General features: G+C 48.0%; 1 protein-coding gene across 1 annotated transcript; it reads left to right on the top strand.

Moving 5' to 3' along the window:
• The first annotated feature begins 164 nt into the window (after positions 1-164).
• On the top strand, positions 165-11309 carry FOSL2 (FOS like 2, AP-1 transcription factor subunit). The gene is made up of 4 exons (XM_026046295.1): positions 165-275; positions 5170-5424; positions 8946-9053; positions 10358-11309. The coding sequence occupies exons 1-4, from the start codon at positions 165-167 to the stop codon at positions 10865-10867; spliced, it is 984 nt and encodes a 327-aa protein (XP_025902080.1). The 3' UTR covers positions 10868-11309.
• Positions 11310-20140: the final 8831 nt, after the last annotated feature.

The following is a 20140-nucleotide window of genomic DNA, read 5'->3' as shown; positions in this document are numbered from 1 at the left end:
TTTTTTTTTTTTTTTACTCTTTTTTCTTTTTTCCTCGCCTCGGCTCCCGCCGGGGCGGCGGCGGCGGATAAAAGGCCGGGCGGCGCGAGGGGCGGGATCGGCCGGGCGCGGAGCCGCTGCGGGAAGGCGGGCGGCCCGTCCGTCTCCCGGCGCCGCCGCGGACCATGTACCAGGACTACCCCGGCAGCTTCGACACCTCCTCCAGAGGCAGCAGCGGCTCCCCGGGACCCCCGGCCGGCCCGCGGGGGGGTCCCCAAGGGGCCCCCGGGCTTCGCGTCTGCGCCGCGGAAACTGTGCTCGCGTTTCCCATCAGCGCGACCTCCCCAGCGCCCGCGGGGCCGTAGGCGCCTTTTCCTGATCCCTTTTCCTGCTCTCCAGACAGCCCTTTGATAGCCGGGAGCTGCCGGGTGGCATTGAGCTCTTGATCGGTTTTCCTGTTCTCTTGCCCTTCTGAATGCGGGTTTGGGGTGGTTTTGTTGTTGTTGTTGTTGTCGTCTCTTTTCTCTTTTCTCTTCCTTTCTCCTCTTTCATGAGGTTTACATGATCTAGCTCCGCTCCGGGATAATACCGCTTTCCTCTTGCGAGCTTCTGGTCTTGAGTAGTAAATGGAACTTGAAGAATGGAAGATATTTCCTGTGGAAGCTCTGTGAATTCGTGGATGTGAAAGACGAGCATTTTTTTTTTTTTTAAACAAGCCTTTTCATTTTTCCTGAGAAAACATCTCAAACGGCTTATATGCCTACATAGACTAAATCCACCACTTCTGGGGAAGGCATTACACAATCGGGCCAGTTATACAAACCTGGGTTATTTCATAACTTGTTTACATCAGCTGGCCTATCCTCACTCTTTTTCTTCTTCGGAGTTGCGCGCTCCCCCTCTTCCTATTCCTCCCCCTTCCCCCCCGATATTGTTATTTCTTGTGGGGCTCCTCCGAGCGGGCTGGCAGAGAGAGCGCATTTCTGTCTGCACATCAAGAAAGTCATAGGATCGTTTAAAAGAGGAAAGGGGAAAAAAAAAAAAGTGCACTAGTAAACTTTGCCAACCGTACCAGCCCGTGACATTCCTCACATTAAAGAAGTTTTACCAGAAATGACTCTCCGCSTTTCCCGGCCGGCTCCAAACGCATCTCGTTGGTGCCCTCTGTGGGCTGCTCCGAGGATGAGGATTTCCAGGGATTGCCGTTCGGGAGCGGATTCTTCGCTGTTTTACAGTAAACGTGGGCCGAGGCGGGGGCCGCGCTCCCGTTTCCTCCCTTTCCCTGCGGCTCCAGCAGATGCTCCGGATCGAGGCGCCTCTTTGTGAAGCTCCAGCCGCGTTTGCGCTCCCGGGGCTGCTTTCCCAAACCCTCCCGTGTCCTCGTCCCAGCGCGTGGCAGCCGGCAGCTCGGGAGCGCAGCGCCCGCTGCGGCTGCCGGAGAGGGGCTGCTAAGGCCCTGTCCTAACGGGGCTCCGAGCGGGATGCTGCCTTCGCCAGGGCAGGGATCTTTTCTTTAAGAAGCTGGGAGATTTCTCGAGGATCTGCTTGCTCTTCCCCTTGATCCTTGCAGATGTTGTAGATCCGAGTCGGAGGCGAGCGCTGCCTCTACCCCGGCAGCGAGGCCAGCGATCTGCAGGGCTTCATCGCTCGAGAAAGTATGACGGCCATATAGAAACTTTTATTTGTTTGTTTATAATTTCCCAAAGCAAGAAAAGATGCATCAGTCACATGTTTAAGGGGAAACTACATTTCCGAGCCAAAACTTTAATGCTTTTAATTTTTTTTTTTTTTCTCCCATCCAGCCCAACACTGGAACCTTTTTCTTCTGAGTTGCATGTCATGTTATATTCCTAATCACTGACTTGCCATATGGTAAACATAGGCTTTAATGGAACTAATTTGTGTGCTCCTTCAGACCGGTTGATTTTCCCTGAAATACCCTAGTCCTATGGCCAGTTTCTTTTCAAATAGACACTCGGTATGGGAGAACTATTGAGGGCTTTTTATTTCTTATGAAATATACTCCCCAGGTTTGATATGTGTTTGAGGATTTATTAGAGAGCAACTTTTTCTTTTGATTTCCCACCCCCCACCTCTCCCCTCTTTCCTTTCCCTTGGCTGTTTTACCCTTTTCTGTCTGGTTTCTGGTGCCACTAARTGCTCGTGGTTGCAAATGTAACCGGAGGTCTGGAGGGGAGCGGAGCCGCGACCTGGCACYGTGTGGAAACTCCTTGCCGAGATGGAGCAGGGAAAACATGGGGATGCAGGCTGAAACGTTCCCCTGTGGCCTTAGCTGAGCTGTGACCCGTGTTTTGTCCCTCACCGYGGTGGGGCTTGCTGGAGACTTCTTGGGTTGGGATCCCCAAGGCTGCTCTCCGACTCCTTATTTCAGGGTGGAGAGGAGACCGATCTCAGCTCTTTGTGCTATTAATAACAGAAGTCTCTCTGTTTAGCCTTTTTATTTATCTCCCTTTAGCTTTTTTATTTTATTTATTTAATGTTTAACGGTAGTGCTGCGTGGGTCAGGAGAGGGGTGGCTGCGGGTGCGCGCGGTGCCGCAGCGCGGTGCCGGCTGCGTGCGTCCCAAGGGAAGGGGGCAGCGGAGCGGAGGGGCCTGGCGCTGGAYAGGGCCCCGTGGGAGCCCTGGGCAGGGCACGAGGGCAGCGGCAGCGCTTCCAGCCCGGAGCTGGCGGCAGCGCCGTGGCCTGGCAGAGAGGCTGGATTCCTGAGGAAAAGCTGGATGGTGGGAAGCAACCTGAGCCTGAGTGTCCCGAGGTTCGGCCTGTCACAGCCACGTGCCCTCCAGCAGGTATCTGGGGTGGGGAAAGCTGAGCCTTCATCTGGGAGAGCTTTTTTGGATGTTTCAAGGGGTTACTGAGGAAGTTTGTGACTGATATGACACAGGCAGGGATATGACACAGACACAGGGAGCTGCCGAAAGATGTGGCTGAACTGAACAGCTCCCCTTGAGTGTCCCGGGACTGGTGTTACAGTCAAGTCCAAAGTCAGACCCGAGCGTGACTGCGAGTGGAGGAAATAGTCAGTCCATGAATAACTTGGAGTCTGATCTCTTGTGTCGAGCACTTCTGCCTGGCTTTTATATAGCTGGTCTCCGTGAGCTTGACTTTCCTGACCTCTGATGAGAGCTTTGAGCAGGTCTTTAGGTATTGCGGGTTACAAAAATAAGGTCTTGCAAGGGTGTTTCCTCTGGAATGCAAACAGCAACTCTGCACAGCGAGGCGCCAAAAGCCTCACCATGTTTTTCAAYTGCAGCCTTCTAGCAATTGTGCAGAAAAAGGCAGGACGCCTCCTTCTCTGCTTCTTGGGTGCAGGAGGAGTAGCACAGGTAGAGAGAAGTCATGACAGAAGTCACTTGTGGAACTGGAAGCAGAACTGACCTCTCTCGGCTTGAGTACCTGTAGGTTGAACAAGTCTCATGCTTCCTTTTTGCAAGCTCTCTCCGTAATAACACTACGGGTTGTAGAGGCATCAGGGCATCCGTTCCTGTGCCGTGTGGTCACAGCCTACACTGGCGATGGGTACAGCAAAGAAGCGGAGCTTCACCTCCCAGCCCTTCTATAGTGTTTATGGTTTCCAGCTCTAACTGGGAGCACTTATAAAGATGGGATTTGCTATGAAGTGTGAGCCTGTTTTGGGTTCAAGCTCCAGATGCATCATTGAGGTTTTGGTGGGGATTTTGCCAAGGCCTGGGTGCTACTGTTATCCTGTCTGCTATAACTCAACTCTTAACCCCCCATAACTCTTAATCCCCATAACTCAACCCTTCCCTCTCCTGTCCTTCCTTGCTATTCTTTTGAGCTGCCCAAAGCTATAGATTGGGATGTGCCTAGGTCATTTGGTCTCCAAGTTGTGGCAGCTGGACTTCCCCTGGACAATAATGGTCCAAAATTCTGTTAGTTATTCAGAATGTGGAATACACTCCRAGTTCCTCTTGCAGTAGCCTTGGTTTAACAGAGCATATAAGCAGGGTGCTTGACTAGGCACACCCTGAAAAGGAAATCCATGAGGGCTGTCCCTTATCTTGGATGCTTACCTGAGCTGAGGTCAGGCTGATGGAAACGTTTTYGCTTCTCTGGGAAGCTAGTTTGTCRACTCGGGAATGCACATTTTTCCCGGGACCATGTCAAGGGTCACAGAGCCATCACAGCCGGTCTTCCGAGCCCATCCCTTGCACAGTGAGCCCYGAGATTGCTGGAGTGAGGCCTGTTTGGCTGCAGGACGGAGCCCGACCACGGAGAGGCTCCCGACGGGAGCTCTTTGCAGACAAAAGCATTCTTTCTCTCCTGCTTCCCCCTCCGGGGACAGGTGATTGTTTTCCTTGCTGTTTAGTGCCAACACATTATCCAGATGGATTTACCTCTGTCTGAAACAAGGTGTACATGCATTTTGGAGGAGATCATTACCTACTGCCTTGGTTTTACTGCTGTCTTGTTTTGTCTAGACAGTGTGGAGAGCTGCAGGGAACTTGTCCGATCTGAATCCTAAGACCTATTTTATAGGCTGCCATTAAAATACATATCCTCGCACGTAACCATCCCAGGGCTGGGCTTCTTGTGCTGCGTGTGTGGTGAGCAGAGAACCGCCGAACAAGAAGCAAAATGTTGATCTCGCCATGGAAACCTTGCGTGGCCTGAGCCAGAGTTTCGAAGGCGTCTTTCGGTAGAAGGTTTTGCACTGCTTGGTAGAAAGGCAATTCAGAACTGAAGTTTCTCTTCCTTTTCTTTGGATTGGCAAAGAAGTGTTTTGCTAGAAACTCTTTCATTCCCCTTTTGCCCCATGCCAGAAGCGGCGGTGAGCTTGTGTGTGGGGAGGTGGCAACAGTGGGGACACTGCCAAGGAAGTGAGACCTGGCGTGGGGATGCTGGGGAAGGAGGAGGAAGGAGGTTGGGAGAAGACAAGGTTAACCCAGAGGGGAAGCTCTTTCTTTGGAAGGCCATGATGGGAGGGAGCAGCCTTGGATCCTGCAGAGGCTCCCGGCAGACCCTCCTTTTATTTATTATTTTATTATTATTTTTTCCAGATGCTTCAGAGCAGGTTCTGGCTCCTGCTTTGATGCTCACTGGTGCTGCTCCTCGGGGCCTGGCAGGTCTGCGAGCAATCCCTCATGTACTGCTCTCTGACAGTTTCTTTTCTTTCTCTTTCTCTCCTCCTTCCCCTACCGAATCCTAGAAATTCCGAGTCGATATGCCAGGATCAGGCAGTGCTTTTATCCCCACGATCAACGCCATCACAACCAGCCAAGACCTGCAGTGGATGGTGCAGCCCACGGTCATCACCTCCATGTCAAGCCCGTATTCTCGCTCGCATCCCTACAGCCACCCGATGCCGCCGCTCTCTTCGGTGGCTGGACACACGGCCCTTCAGCGACCTGGCGTGATTAAGACCATTGGGACCACAGTGGGCAGGAGGCGAAGAGACGAGCAGGTAATCCTGTGGGAAGATTGACTCGGGGTGTCCCAGAAATGGGCGCCCAGAGGCTCCCCTGTGCAAGGGGGAGCCCCTGATGCACCTCGCGGCATCTCCCAGCCCCACATGGGAGAGTTGAGGTCTGTCCCGTGTGTTGGACACGCACTGGGGTTTCTCAGTATGACTGCAGTAAAAGCTGGAGGATGATCTTTTTTCTTTTTCTTCTTTTTTTATTATTTCTTATTACTGCTTCCTCATCATATGGCAAGAGTTAACCAATCTCCATAAAACACTTCACACCGCTGGGCCACATTGTGGCTTGGTATCAAAAGCAGGTGAAACTCTGAAGCTGAGCCTTGGGTTTCAGTCTGAATGTCTCCGACTGCCGCCTCGAGCAGAAGGAAACCTCTGAGTCAACAAAAGAGCTTTACATTGGCCGGTCGTTTTGTAAATGACCTAAGTGCATCAACTGTATTTTATACATGCGCTGTGGCAGCTAGCCCTGCTCTCTTCTCCCCTGGGTGACACCACCAGTACCCATTGAGCTGTGCAGCAACTTCCCTACATCATCTTAAGCCTGTTAGAAGGAGYCTTCTGCATGTCTGGGATTGCATCTACCTTCCTGTTGCAAACATGCCAATGTCTGATCTCTTATGGCAGCGTGGCGATGATCCCCRAATCCAGCTCTTTCCATTGCTCTCATGGCGGTGCTTTCATAGCAGCTTGCACTGCTGATGCCTGTGCTCTGTTTCTGCTTTTATTACACAGCAGGACCCTGGGTTCTGTGCTCAGGTAGGGGGTGGACTAAATGTAGATGTCTTACCCTGAATTCCTTTCAGYCCTGTGAATCTCTCATTGTCAGAAACCGCCTTCTCTGGGGCTGTCTAATGAATATCTATCCTCAGTGCCAGGCTAACGTTTTGTTAGCAGAAGATATGAATAACACAGATCTCCCCAAATTGTTCCCAAGCAGCAGTTGTGTGGGTCGCTGCAGAGATGTAACGAGACGCCCCGCACGCCCTCAGCACGAGGCCTGCTTCTAATAAGGAACATCAGCCCTACTTGTGCCTCCACGTCATCTGTTTTGATTCACACTCTGATTACTTTATGTGGAGTCACTGCCCATCTTATAGATGGGAAAGGCAGGGAAGGGGTTAAAGGTGTTTGTCCAAAAAGTTGCATCTCTGAGGGGGCCAGCATAGAGACACACTTAGGACCTGCTTTTTTTAATAGGGAAAGATGAGCTTGACCCTCTGAGGGGCAGATAGGGTTCCTACAGTGCCAGCCTTCTCCCCCAGTGCTGCCCTTGCCAGTTACTTCCCAGCTCCTTGTGTGCTCCACAGGAGCAAGGCTCCTCTCCAAAGCAAGGGAAGCTCTCCCCGAGAACTGGGAGAATAATTAGCAACAACTAATTTGTTTGACAAATGCCGCCTCTATGCTCCCAAATTGGCCGTGAAGAGATCACCATATTCTCCAGTTTATTTGTTGTTCGGAGCTATTTGCTGAAGGATGCCTGCCAAGCGATTCCTGGCCTGTGGCTTGTTTGCAAGCCATTCATTGTGGGTCATTGAAATCCAAGTCCTTTTGATTAGGCACGTGCTAAGTCAGTGCCCAGGCTGTTTGCCGTGACTCTTTGGCTCAGGTTTTTGCTCTTGGTGCTTGTGAACGCCGAATTGGAGTACCTTTTTTTGGAAAACACTGTGTAACRTTTAATGAAAAGAGCCTGTTCTGATGCCAGTGAATGCACATATTGGACTTGGACAGACCACAGATAATGCAGGCAGCAGGGGCATGGAGAGTGCCAAATCAAACTGCTTTCAAATAAATCCAGCAACTGCTTACAGAATATTCCATTTTAGAGACATTATAATGTTAAGCACGCCCAGATTAGGGTCTTCAGTCCTATCTCTGTGAGATTTTTAAAAAGCATAGCCTCTGATATGCTTAATATAAAAATGACTGGAGGCCCTGGGAGGAATAATTTTGTTGCCCAAGCATTTCAATGAGATCTGTGCTTGTAAAGCCTAAAAGGGCACTTGAAAATTGTCTACAGAGGCCCCAAGTCAGCACAGGATTTATAGGCGTGCTCGACACTGCTCCGTGCTGAGGATATGCTGGAAATGGAGCAAGACAGGGGGAAAGGGTGCCTGCCAGGGCTGCCCTTTGGAGGGGACCCCTTGCTGGGGTGCATGTGCTGTGCAGCAAGGCAGAGACAACTGCTGCTGGTGGAAAAGCTCTCAGGTGCATGGCCCGTGGGCCTGAGTTAGTGCCAGAAGGGCCTGTACAGCTCATGGGGCTGTGCCTGGCTCACAGAGCAGGTGTGTAGTGTCCAGGGAAAAAAAAAAAAAAAAAAAAAAAAAAAGAAAGGCAGAACAGGGCAAGGGGAATGCCCAGGGATTAAAATAAACCCTCTGAAACTGAAGATGGAAACCAAGGAAATAAAACAAAACAGAGTGAGTTGAGGGTAAAAATAAAACTAAAAAGAGGCARTAAAATGGTGGTTATCTTGTTTGTGATAGTGACGGCCCCAGGAGGTATTAACTGAAGGCTTTTAAGGAAGGAGGGTTTTTTTCCAGTCTCTACTGGCCAACACACGAGATCAGAGTGCTTCACCCAAGCCACTTGTTTCATTTTGCCTGCAGTTGCTGAGCCTGAGGCCTGAGCCTGTGCCGTGAATCCCCACACCAGCCTGTTTGCAGAGGCTCCTGCGAGCACCGGGCGGGCAGCACTGCCGGCCCTGTTCCCGCTGTGGGACTTGCTCCCCTGTTGCTTGCCMTGATACGAGCGCATCTTCCACTGCCCCTGTTGAGAAAACCTTGTCTCAAACTTAAAACACTAAGCTTGACTTGACCGGGTCTTGTGGGCTCCTGCTCACTTCCTCTGGTTTCGCAAGAGTGTAAACTCTATGGGTTTCTATGGAACTGCTCCTGATTTACATCAGCGAGGATGTCAGCTGGCCTCAGGAAGCCCTTGATAGCACTGGAGCCTTGCCTGCTGATGCAAGAAGCACAGCGCGTTATCTCGCTTAGTGCTCGAAAACCTGAGGTCAGATTTTTGGGTAGTATAAATCATTGTTGCCTCACGGACTTTGTGAGAGCTCTGCTGATTTCCCCCTCTTCTCCCCCCACCCCATCTCTGACCTTCAAGCTAACAACTATTTTTGTGTGGGAAGGAGCAGATATTTTCTTTCAAGAAAGAGGCACTTACAACATCGTGCTCTGGTTTTGCTTAATGTTACCACCCAAGTTGTGAAACAATCAGAGCATCTTTTATCTGTTTGGCCTTGGTGCAGATTCACTGTCCTCTTACACAATCCCCCCCTCTGCTCCCCACTGTCTTCTCCTCACCCTTCTGCCGGGACCCGGTGCTAGCAGAGATACTGTGCGCTTTCATCTTCTGCTGACATCAGTCAGGAGGGGGAGTGCRGAGCATCCTGCTGGATCAGGCCTTTTTCCTTTGTGTTGCGGTTAAATCCTTGCAAACTTCAAGGAATGCCTTGCTCAGATCTGATTGTGGGTTTTCTTGGCACTTGCCCACAGCTGTCGCCTGAGGAAGAAGAGAAGCGAAGGATCCGGAGAGAGAGGAACAAGCTGGCAGCTGCTAAGTGTCGTAACAGGCGTCGAGAGCTAACAGAGAAACTCCAGGCGGTACGTGCTCCGCATGCATCCCTCTCTCCCTGTCGCCTGCCCTACCAGCTCGTAGGGCACTGCTTTGCCTCTGCTAGCACGCTTGAAGAAGATGCTGCAAAACACACTGCCTTTGCCTTCTGGTGTCTCTGTGCTGAGGTTGACCGCTGGTGTTGCCTCTACTGCAGCTCAGGGACCCAAATTCCCAGTGCTCGCTGTCCAAAACTTCTCAGCAACTCCACTTTTCCAGCATGCCCCCCTAGCACTAGTCTCCCTAGCTCTGAGCTCCATCTGTGAGTAGAAACAAAGATGTTGTGTGCCTCAAATGTGTGCTTTTGGGACAGAAGTGTTGTAAGGTCACCTGAGAGAAGTAGAAAATGAGGCAAACATTATGTGTACGCATTAAAGCCACATCCTTTARACTAACCTCTCTTTGGTCAGAGATAACCATTTTTTTCTTTTGCACAAAGGAAACACCATAGATATATTTGGTCTACAGTTCCTGGAGATATGTGGCCCAGCGTCACAAGGGAAATTACTATTTTTGCCAGCAAAGATAGGGGTGGGTGCCAGAACTGTGGGGTGGATAAGGAACTGGCTGAAGAGGAGACGAGATGGGCGGGGAGGTGGGAGGCTGGAGGGAAAGCTCCAGCTCCTGCTCAAGAACTGGCCTAGGATAGCTTGTATATGACTTTAACCATCAGAATTTATTAACAGCAGAAGTAGTGAAAGCCCATCAGTGAAATGTGCTGCTGACTCAAAATTGGAAGGCATTTTCATCGTTAAGGGGGGAAAGGGCATCATACAGGAAGAATTTAAGGATCCTTGTGACTAAATTAATAGAAATGAGATGAGTAAGAAGTGGGAAGTCATATCCTGAAGGACGTAGGGCCAGAACTTCTTAAAAGATGAGCTCCTCACACAGGAAGATACTAATTGCTCACAGATTTACTATGAACCAYCAGTTTGATGTGACCATGGGAAAAGTAAATGCAATAATCCACGGCTGCATCAAGGAGTGATCCAGCAGAGGTGAAAGTGCCTTGTGCAGGTCTCRGGTCATACCTCATCTATGGTATGCATACTACAGAGAAAATGGAGACAATACTAAGGCAGCGTGATAAGAAGACCGTTTGTAACCCTTAGGTTAGTAAAGTCACTTTCCCAGTGAAAGATGGAAATGCAAAATGCTCAACTAGAAATGGCCTGCAAAGGGACTGAGGTGTATCTGCTTGTGGTGGCAGGGACTGGACTTGATGGCTATGCTGTACATGAGGAGCAGTGTCAGAGCCTCAGGTATTCACTTCTTCCTCCTTTGTCTGCAGGAAACTGAAGTGCTGGAGGAGGAGAAGTCAGTGCTGCAAAAGGARATTGCTGAGCTCCAGAAGGAGAAGGAGAAACTGGAGTTCATGCTGGTGGCTCACAGCCCTGTGTGCAAAATCAGCCCTGAGGACCGCCGGAGCCCGCCGTCCAGCAGCCTCCAGAGCGTTCGGACTGGAGCGAGCGGAGCGGTGGTGGTGAAACAAGAGCCTGTGGAGGAAGAGATCCCATCTTCCTCTTTGGTCCTTGACAAAGCCCAGAGGTCTGTCATTAAGCCCATCAGCATTGCTGGAGGTTTTTATGGGGAGGAGGCACTCAACACTCCCATCGTGGTGACCTCAACACCAGCCATCACTCCTGGCTCCTCCAACTTGGTGTTCACCTATCCCAATGTGTTGGATCAGGAGTCTCCTCTCTCCCCATCCGAGTCCTGCTCCAAAGCTCACCGGAGGAGCAGCAGCAGTGGTGACCAGTCCTCGGATTCCTTGAACTCTCCCACCTTGCTGGCGTTGTAATCCCCCCGCGGCCCCCCGTTGCCAGTGTGTTACATCCCCCCCAGCACCATGGGGGCAGCCCCCCTCCGTGGTGTTAGAGACAGGCAGAGGATCGTGCAAGCACAAGGGCAGCAAGAGCAAGGATGGGGAAGTGCTGCGGCTCCAGGAAGGAGAGCGAGGACCAACGCCAGCTGCCCGGAGGCAGGAAACGKCAAGGGTGGGACTGACGTGCCAGGACTGTTTGGAGAGGCTGATCTCCCCTCTGTAGGAACTGCCTATGGAAACCTCTTCACAGCCATAGTGGACTTAGGAAACACTCTTGACCAGGACTGGAGGCGAGCTGGAGACAGCCGCTAGTTGTCCCTTTCCTTTGTGAATTGATCGGATCGGTTATGCTCTGTGCTTAGGTCTATCTGGTTAGTTAATTTTATTAGACTTCTTGCCTTGCCTTTCTCTCTCCTCCTTTCTCTCTCTGTTTATCATTTCCAATGTTGTCGATCCCATGACATTTCATCCAGTCGCTCTGAACTCTAAAGGCTTGTTAGATCTATCCTCTTGGGAAGGGCTGTGGGGAAACTGGTGGGGCTGTCAAGGCAGGAGTGGGATGGCTGGGAGGGCAGCAGGGGCCTGGGAGCAGCACAAGGGCTCAGCAATGAGGGCAGGGCTTGTAATTCAGTGGCCTGTGGCACAGACGTAGTGAACACAGACAGCAGGAGGCTCATGTGACGTGGGGATGGGACATAGAGAAGCTCTTTTTTTAATTTCTCTCTTTTTTTTTTTTTTTTTTTTTCTCCCTCTTCTTAATAAGTAGACATATTTATCCTGCTGGTCTCCTCAAAACCCAAGTTAACATCTCAGGGCCAGAGTAGCATCACAAGAGCTGCTGGGGTGGCATTTCCAGTGTCCTCGGGAGGGTTCAACCCCTATTTGGTAGTGACCAATCTGCTGCTGGGATCTCCTTTGTTTACTTTTCCTGGGATGCCTGCTGTCCAGGGAGTATTACACCTTCCTCCCACCACAGTTCCTGACTCGGATGCTGGGCTCTCCCTACTAGCAAATCCTGCCTTYCCCTTGGCTGTCTTTGCAGAGTGTGCCACTCAAAGGGAGGTGGTACCACGCAAGCACAAATCTAGGAGGGAAATTGGTAGTGGATAAGAGAGTGAGAACTTCTGGCTGTCCCCTCCATGGTTTCTCCTTTGGCAAGCGAAGCAGCTCCAAACCCTGCAAYTGATCCTAGGGGGTGTTTGCTCAGAGATTCCCAGCTCCTGAGGTCRGGAGGAAGGTGATGGTGTAACCTCAGGTACAACACAGGCCACAAGGTGCTTCGGACCAGGCATTGCGCGCTCCTGGCAGTGACCTGTTTGGCCATCTCTGGTTGTGATTGACAAATCGACACTGAGAGAAAATTGATTACCATTACTTGCACCTCACTCGGTCTCTGACCTCTCCTTTTTTTYCCTTTTTCTCTCTCTATGTAACTGATTTGGTTTTGTTTGGCTTGATTTGGCTTGAAGACCAGAAACAAACCAGAGAGCTCTGTCCTTAGCCCGGGATATGGTCTCCTCCAACCCCTGATCTTGGCTGCTAGTACTGAAGGCACCAGAGGGCACAAGCTGAGGCTCTAATGCTGATGTTCACTACTGAGAAGAGCAATGCGCTTAAGCTGCTCCTGTCTAGATCCAAGCTCAGCTCCTGTTAATGCTGAGGCACTGACAAGCAGTGGCTGTGTACACACCAAGGTTGCCCAGCTTGTCAGCTGCACTTCGTTCAAGTCTGTTGAAGCTGTGATGGCAGCTATTTATTTTGGTCTGGTATTTTTTTTTTTTTAATGATTTTTTGGTTAGGCTAGACCTGGAGGAATGCAGTATGCAATGGTAGGGCCGGTCCTGTCAGATGATTCTTGCAGATCCCACTGACTCCATCGAGAATTAATGGAGTTCAGTCTTGTGGAACKGGACCTCTACTCAGCAGGGCTGGATTCCCTCCAACCTTGGCCATTGCCTTACTCCTTGAATCATTTCAAAGGGAGGCTACTTTGACTCTAAAGGTAGATTTTTTTTTTCCTTCCTCCTCCTCCTGCCCTGATATTTACCAAACTTACCAGAAATAGAAAGATACGAGTGTTATTTTTGCCTTGTAAAACTGTCAGTGATTCAGTTTTTTTCTTTGTTTTTAAAACATTCCCATCATTCTACCARTACTAGAGGTCTGAAATGGAGCTTACACAACAAGTAAAGCTGATAAGGGAGTTCTTTTGTCCTTATGTGAGCATCACAACTTCCTTTATAATGAAGTAGATATTAAACTTCTGGTAGTTAACACAGCTGATCCTGTTTTCATATGGTTTTATGTAGATGATGTCAGTTTAGGGGAAACGCTGGCTGGTTTAATCATCTCCACTGCTAGATACTTGTTTGGGCCAATCTGGATTTAGAGCCCTGGGCTGTTCAATAACTTCAGCAAAATGTCTCTACATCTCATTACACCTATTCTGGGAGGACGGCAACATTGGCAAGTGGTGAAACTTAAAGTCAGGCAGCTACTTTTGGGGCCAGCTCATCACAGGCCTGTGAGAGATCCCTGGAGTCGAGGCTCAGGTGATGATGTATCCGCAGCACTCCTCACGGGGAGTTTGGGAAGTGCCACCTCAAACTCGAGTTATCTTAAATACCAGTAGGACAACAGAAACCTCTCCTTAAGCCTTGCTGGCCCTTAGGGATTTGGTGCATAGTGACTTGTCCCATTTGCAGTTCAGTTATGTCRACTACCTTGTCAGCTGTGTGTCTGTCTCAAAGACAAACGAGCGTTTTTTAGGAGTGTAAGGCAAGTTTCTTGGAAAGGAAAAGGTTTATCTAGCTCTGGTGAGGAGGCAGGTGGGAAAATCCAACTGCATTTCCAAAAAAAAAAAAAAAAACCCTTAGGTGTGGCCTTTGCTGCAAAACCCACTGCTGCCAGCCTGCAAAAGCCATCTCAGAAATCTGAGATGTTTATTCTCATATTTGGCTCAGTTCTTTGCCGTAGTTCCAAATTGCTCTCAACAAGTTAAGTCTTTTAAACCAAGTATGAAGTCCTCAGTTTAGCAAGATTTTAGATGTGGGCCGTTCTTACCCATTTATGCCAGGRGCTCCATTCTCATCACATACAAAGGTAATTTTGCATTTTCATTGTTTTCACCGGGTTGTTGCCTGAAGGAGCTGCAGCTGGCCCCTGCCAGATGATCACTGACTTGTCCCTGATCATCTCGGAGGAGAGACAGAAGCGTCCCCTTCTCTGCCTTGTGGTACAAACGGGAGCAGTTTGAAACTACACACAAAGCATACTGCTTATCTCGAGTGCCTTGTGCCTGCCTGTCTTGTCCCTCAGTCCTCTCCGAGGATTTCTGTGTTGGAATCACCAGTTTCCTGCCTTCTGGATTTTGTGGATCAGCATTACCTTTAGTTTCTAGTAGGCAGGAATACCTTAAACTGTCCATCTGTTTTGGTCTGGCCCTGGATTATTTTTTCCCCCCAAGTTTACTGATGTGCTTTTGGGAGTTGACACTCTTCCCCATCCCACYGATGCTGTTTTCCATGAATACCTTTCCTGATGATTTCTCAGCATTTGCTGTTTCCACATTCCACACACAATAGGGGTGCGGATGCTGTTGGAACTAATGTCTCACCAAAAGCTGTTCAAGTCAGTAGAAAAATGCCCAGGGAATTTCAGCTGGTACTGGGTGACCAATCCAACTGGGTCAGTCAGCTGGCACTTGTGCCTGGCCCAAAGAAGCCCCTAATAACAGAAGGACTAACAAATTGAGCAGTGCCCAACTGGGAGGAGCAATAGCAGCCACTCTGAAGGAAACAAGGAAACACTCAGCTTCCAAGTGATGTTTGCCATTCCAGTTTTACCCTCCTTCCTCCTCCCCCCTTCCCAGTTCTGGTCTTGCCTTCATCCATTCCTTTCTTGTAGGTGTGGAGACTGGGTAACTCTCAAACTGCTTGCGGTGTAATGGGATTTGGGACCAACATATTGGGGACAGTAGCTCTCTGTGTTTTTATAATTATTATTTAAATGATCTATTTAGTTTATCTGAACCTTTTTTTTTTCTGCTSCTTACTGTATGTAGGATCCACCTGGCCTTCATCCTAAGTAAAAAACAAAACAAAACAAACAAAAAAAAATGAAATGAAAATACACCTAAGGCATTTCCCCAGTATCTTATTTATTGGCTGGCAGTTTTTTTGAGCTTGCTCCAGCAGATCTGTCTGCCATTAATTTAACATCCTCCCAACTCACATTCCTAAGTTTTGGTGGTTGTTTTTTTTTTTTTTTCATTCTAAAGCAGACTCCTGAAATGTAAAGAAAAATTAATAACTATCACACAAGTTCATTTTCATTAGGAAGGCCAAGTCAAACTTTTTAAGAGGTGGGGGGAACAATCTGCATTTTATTTCTTATTTATTTATCATGTTTACATCTTTTTTTTCTGTTTAAGACTTGGATATAATAAAGAAAGCATTAAAAATACTCAAATCTTTTTTGTTTTTTTTTAGGCTAATATTTTTTTCAATTCTTTAAATAATTCTGGGTTTTGTTGTTGTCTGTATAAAATGTATAAAGAGATATGTTTCTAAAGATGCATTATCATTCCTCTGTGAACAGTAGGTGGAGTTGAGGACAAATCTCAGAATACAAGATAATAATAAAATCCCATCCTGTTTTACTTAATTGTTTCCCTCCTATCCTGTATGATTAAAGGGTTATTCCACTTTCTTGTTTGTGGTTACTTGATATTAAAACCATATTAAGATGTGTAGAAAATAGATATCGAATTGTTTTTGCTCAGTGAGAGGATAAAATGTTGTATATATATTGATATACCGTGTAGTTCAAAGTAACACCAATAAGGGATAGTGCATCTTTATTAGAGCGATAAGTTGCTAGTGTCACTAAAGTCTACTTTAAGATCCTCAGATATAAAAAGGACCTGATTTTCATTCCACTTTCCTGTGGGTAAATGGGGAGCATCAACAGTGTGTCACTGCTGCAAAGCAGGTGTCAGGTAAAATCAAGCCTCAATGATTAAGGTGCAACCATGAGGATTATCCAAAGTCTGGGGGCACCGTTGTCTTATTTTCCTCAGAAGTTTTAGATCATGGCTTTTCTTTCTTTGTTTGCAGTGAAATAATTTCTGCCGAGGAGGTTCTTAAAGGTGACTGTTGAATTGGGACCCTTCTTTGCTCGTTGTGATCTTTATATAGTTCTTGCAGTCCTGGAGAATCTCATCTCTGAGACTTTCTCTCTGGTGTTGTCTCTTTTCTGTTCTTGTTATTTTACTGTAATACAGGCCTACAGTATTTGCACTAAAACAAAAAGCTTGTTAGAGAAAGCTTGCTGCTATGAAAGAAAGAACATATTAAAATGATTCTGCTTTTACAATTTTAACTGAGTAGCATTTTGTAGAATAAAATTGATTTAGACTGAAAAGAAAAAAAAGGACTTTTCTTTTTTCCCTTGCACTTCCCCCTTATCCCTCTCTCATCCTCCTTTCTTTTCCTTCCATTCCTCGGTGGTGTGATATTTCCTCCCTTCTCCTTTGGTGCTCAATTGTAATGATTGGCTGTATTGTTGACTATGCTGCTGAGAGTTATGACACTTGTAAATCCTGTTTTAATGACATTGTGGACACTCTTTTGTATAGCAAGAGCTAACTGGAGTTCTCTCTCTGTTAACTGAAGTCATTAAAAAGCTCCCTTTGCCATGAACAACTAAGAGCTTGCATGTTGCTTCAATCCAAGCAAGTGGGTACAGCATTGCCAGGTGCCCGACCCTGATGCATTTCAGGGCTTCTTTCATGAGAGCAGCTGCAGTGCAGACAGCTGCTCGCCACCACAGTGGCAAATGGGGAGGAAGCTGAGCGAGCAGACCACCTGGGCTAAAAGGCAAGTGATGCATTAATCCTGTCATCTCCCTTCCAAAAAGAAAGGGATGGAGCTAAGAAAACACATGATGAGATGAATTTATTATTATTATTATTATTATTATTATTATTATTATTAACCACCTCTTCAGCCATAGGACTTGAAAGCTTCTTCTCTGGAAGTTTGGTCTGGGGTGGATTCTTCACTAGCAACAAGGAGGAGACTGAAATGGGATTGCCTTGCTCACCTGGGAATAGCTGCAGTCTCTGGAGTGGAAGGGACTTGGATCTTCCAGGTTAGGAATGCAGGATGTTGTATTCAAGTAAAAATATAGTGGTGGCAGTGGGGGAGCTGGTAAATGAGTCATGATTAGCCAAGCTGGCATCTGGCCAAYCTATTCCTTTACTCAGTGGTTTCTTTAGGAGTAATGTCTACTCCAGCTTCCTGCTGGTCCCTGTCCCTGTCTTCTCTGGGAAGCTGCTTTTTCCACTGTGCTCTCACGGCATGGGAAGGAAGCAGATAAGAGAGGCTGGAGTAAGTTTTGTGGCTAACATATGAAAACATTTCTGAAGTCATGAGGAATGCTGGAAGAATCAGTCACCAGGACGGGGAATACATGCACACGCCTGCGTGAAGTGAGCTCAGGGGTCAGGAATCCACTCCGTAACAGAGCTGACATGAAGGAGCGACAGGACGGCGTGGGCTGTAGAGCTGGAGCCAGCTCCARTGTGTCCCCTGGGGTCAAGGATGACATGAGGCTAGGGAAGAGCCTTTGGGAGGCTTGTTCCAGTTGCGCTGCTCCTCGTGGGGCTATTTTGAGGGGGTGCCTATTATAAGCAAATATAGTGAAGACCCAAGAGCATCGTCTTTGAATAGCTATTTTCCAAGGGGCCTCGGGCACGGGGGAGTCCCCATTGGATCTGTTGTACATAACCTTTCGTCAAGGGGAGTGCCTCAAGGATTTCCTGCCTAAGTGCCTGCCTGTCTCGTGAAGGGCTTTCCCATTATGCTGCCGCACAGAGGCGTCCAGCCTTGAGTTTGTCAAACCGGCTCCTTCGGCAGCATATTCCCCACCACCAAGAAAAGGGGAGCAGGAGGATGTGTTCCTGCTTGCCTCCTCACAACCTGAAGTGCTCCCTAACCTCCGGTTTGCTGACAGTGCTCTTCAAAAGGGGTTAATGTTACCTGTCTCCAAACGCTGGTTGCAAGGTTAGCCCTCCCACCYGATTTCCTCCCAGCGCTGTCTGGTTGTGACTGTCTTTCACCATCATTAGCTGGCAGACACTGGAATGTCCGTGCTCTACTACAATTTGGCTCTGAAAGTTGAAATTACACAGCAGAGCAAAGTGTTTTTCACCAGTGTACTAGCTGTGGGAAGCTGAATTTGACCACATTATCATTGAAATTGATTTCCTCAACATTCTTGCCTTGTTTTAGGTCTCCACTTCACCCAGGGAATTTCCCCTCTTTCTCACACCAGTTCACATACACCCTGCCCAGCGGTACAAGTCTTGTTGTGCAAGAGAAGGATCTGCATGTTATCATAAGGAGGGTGGTTGCTCCAGTGTGGAGTCTGTGCAAGAGAAGGATCTGCATGTTATCATAAGGAGGGTGGTTGCTCCAGTGTGGAGTCATGCCGGAAGAGAGGTAGCTCATCCTTTATGCAAGGAAAAGACCCTAGGAACATCCGTGCTAATAACTCTTCTGTCAGTATCTGTATAAGGCTCAGTGGCATTTTTACTGTGCAAAAGAATTAACAGCRGCTCCTGGTTCTCTTCTGCCTGTCCCCTCCCCATCTAGAGAGACCATCTCTGAACTTTCTCCACTGTCACATTCCTTAGTGAAGTAACAAGAAATGGTTCATTTCTCTAGGCAGCATCTGAGGGTAGCCAGGTCTTAAAAAATCAGAGTTTTCCTTCCATATGTTGAGTGTAGTCAACCCTGTGCTGTCTGCTGTTCACTGCAGGAGAGACCCAACTTGGGGCAGAACTTCTGTGTCAAGAACAAAGTTCTAGCCCAGAGGAGTGACCTGAATGTAGCAGTTAGGTGGCTGCAAGTTGATTTTTTTTCTTCCTTTTAAGTTAATCTAGAATCTACAGGAGCAGTCGTAGGAACACTGTGGAAATTTTGCAGCCAATTGAAAGAACAAGCATGTGCTAAACTTTAAGAAATCTTAATGGCAAGCAGAGCTGGAGTGGGAGTGTGGGGGAAAGGAGAGCATCCAGAATGATGGTTTGAAGTGATGTTTCCACTTTGATGTGGGAAGGATGTGACAGAGGAAAAGTGTGACATGGGTATTGCATCAGATACCCCAAAGTGGAACAAGTGATGCATTTGACAAGGGAAAAAAGCCCTTATGGTCCTACTCCTACTGATGGCTGTGACCTGTTCCTCTTGAAGTTTCACGTCATCACAGTAATTGCAGTAAACTTCAAATATATCAGTCCAGTGTTTTCTGCCCTGCTACACATGGCAAGTGAGAAATGTATTTAGTATAGACCATTCATTCCTGTTGGCACAAGCAGCAATATAGATTGGTTATCAATCTGTGTGGAAATTGCTGAGGAACTCTAATAAGGCTGAGGTTTAAGAGAAAGTTTTTCATGTGTGTTCTAGTATACTGAGATATAAGACACCTCAGGAAGTTTTTCCTTGAAAAGGATGGGCCAAASGTGTGAGGAGAGGCTAAGCAAGTTGGGATTGCTTAGCCTTGTRAGAAGGTTTAGCGAGGATCTTATCTATGTGCCTTAATACCGAATGGGAGAGGGAGGAAAGGAGACCAAGTCTGACTCTTTCCAATGCTACCAAATGACAGGATGAGAGGCCGTGGTCACAAATTGCATTGTAGGAAATTCAACTTAAACTGATGTTTGTTTGTTTGTTTGTTTAAATAACTAGTATGATGATTGAACCCTAGAACAAGTTGTCCAGTGAAGCTGYGGAGTCTTCACCCTCAAAGATGTTCAGTCCTGGGCAGCCTGCTCTATCTAATCCTGCTTTGTGCAAGAGTTTGGAGGAAATGTTCTCTATAGGTTTCTTCTTACCTCAGTCCTTCTGCAAGTCTGTGAAATGCTTCTGAATCCACATAGTCCAGAAGCTGTCTCTTTCCACCTCGCAGTACGTTTCAGGAATATCTCTTTCCCCAATGCAGCGTTACCACATTTGAATTCTAGAATTCCTCTGTACTAAATATCAGCTTTTTTGATGCTGGCTATGCGAGGTCAAACAGATAAGAACTAAGCTGGGAGGAGGATATCATGGCAGACAAGAATGTAAACTGTTCAGCATGCCAGTGTGAGCCTCAGATTTCCCTTTTTATTTTGCATGCTCCATTCCACAGACTAGCAGGAGGGAAGAGAAGGAGACAGGCCTTACATGGCTCTATTTAGAC

The sequence above is a fragment of the Nothoprocta perdicaria genome, unplaced genomic scaffold, assembly GCF_003342845.1.
Source record: "Nothoprocta perdicaria isolate Ctin4 unplaced genomic scaffold, notPer1 scaffold_43, whole genome shotgun sequence".
Taxonomy (NCBI): Eukaryota; Metazoa; Chordata; class Aves; order Tinamiformes; family Tinamidae; genus Nothoprocta; species Nothoprocta perdicaria.
Note: the sequence above shows the minus strand (reverse complement) of the source record. Positions and strands in the feature narration are given on the sequence as shown.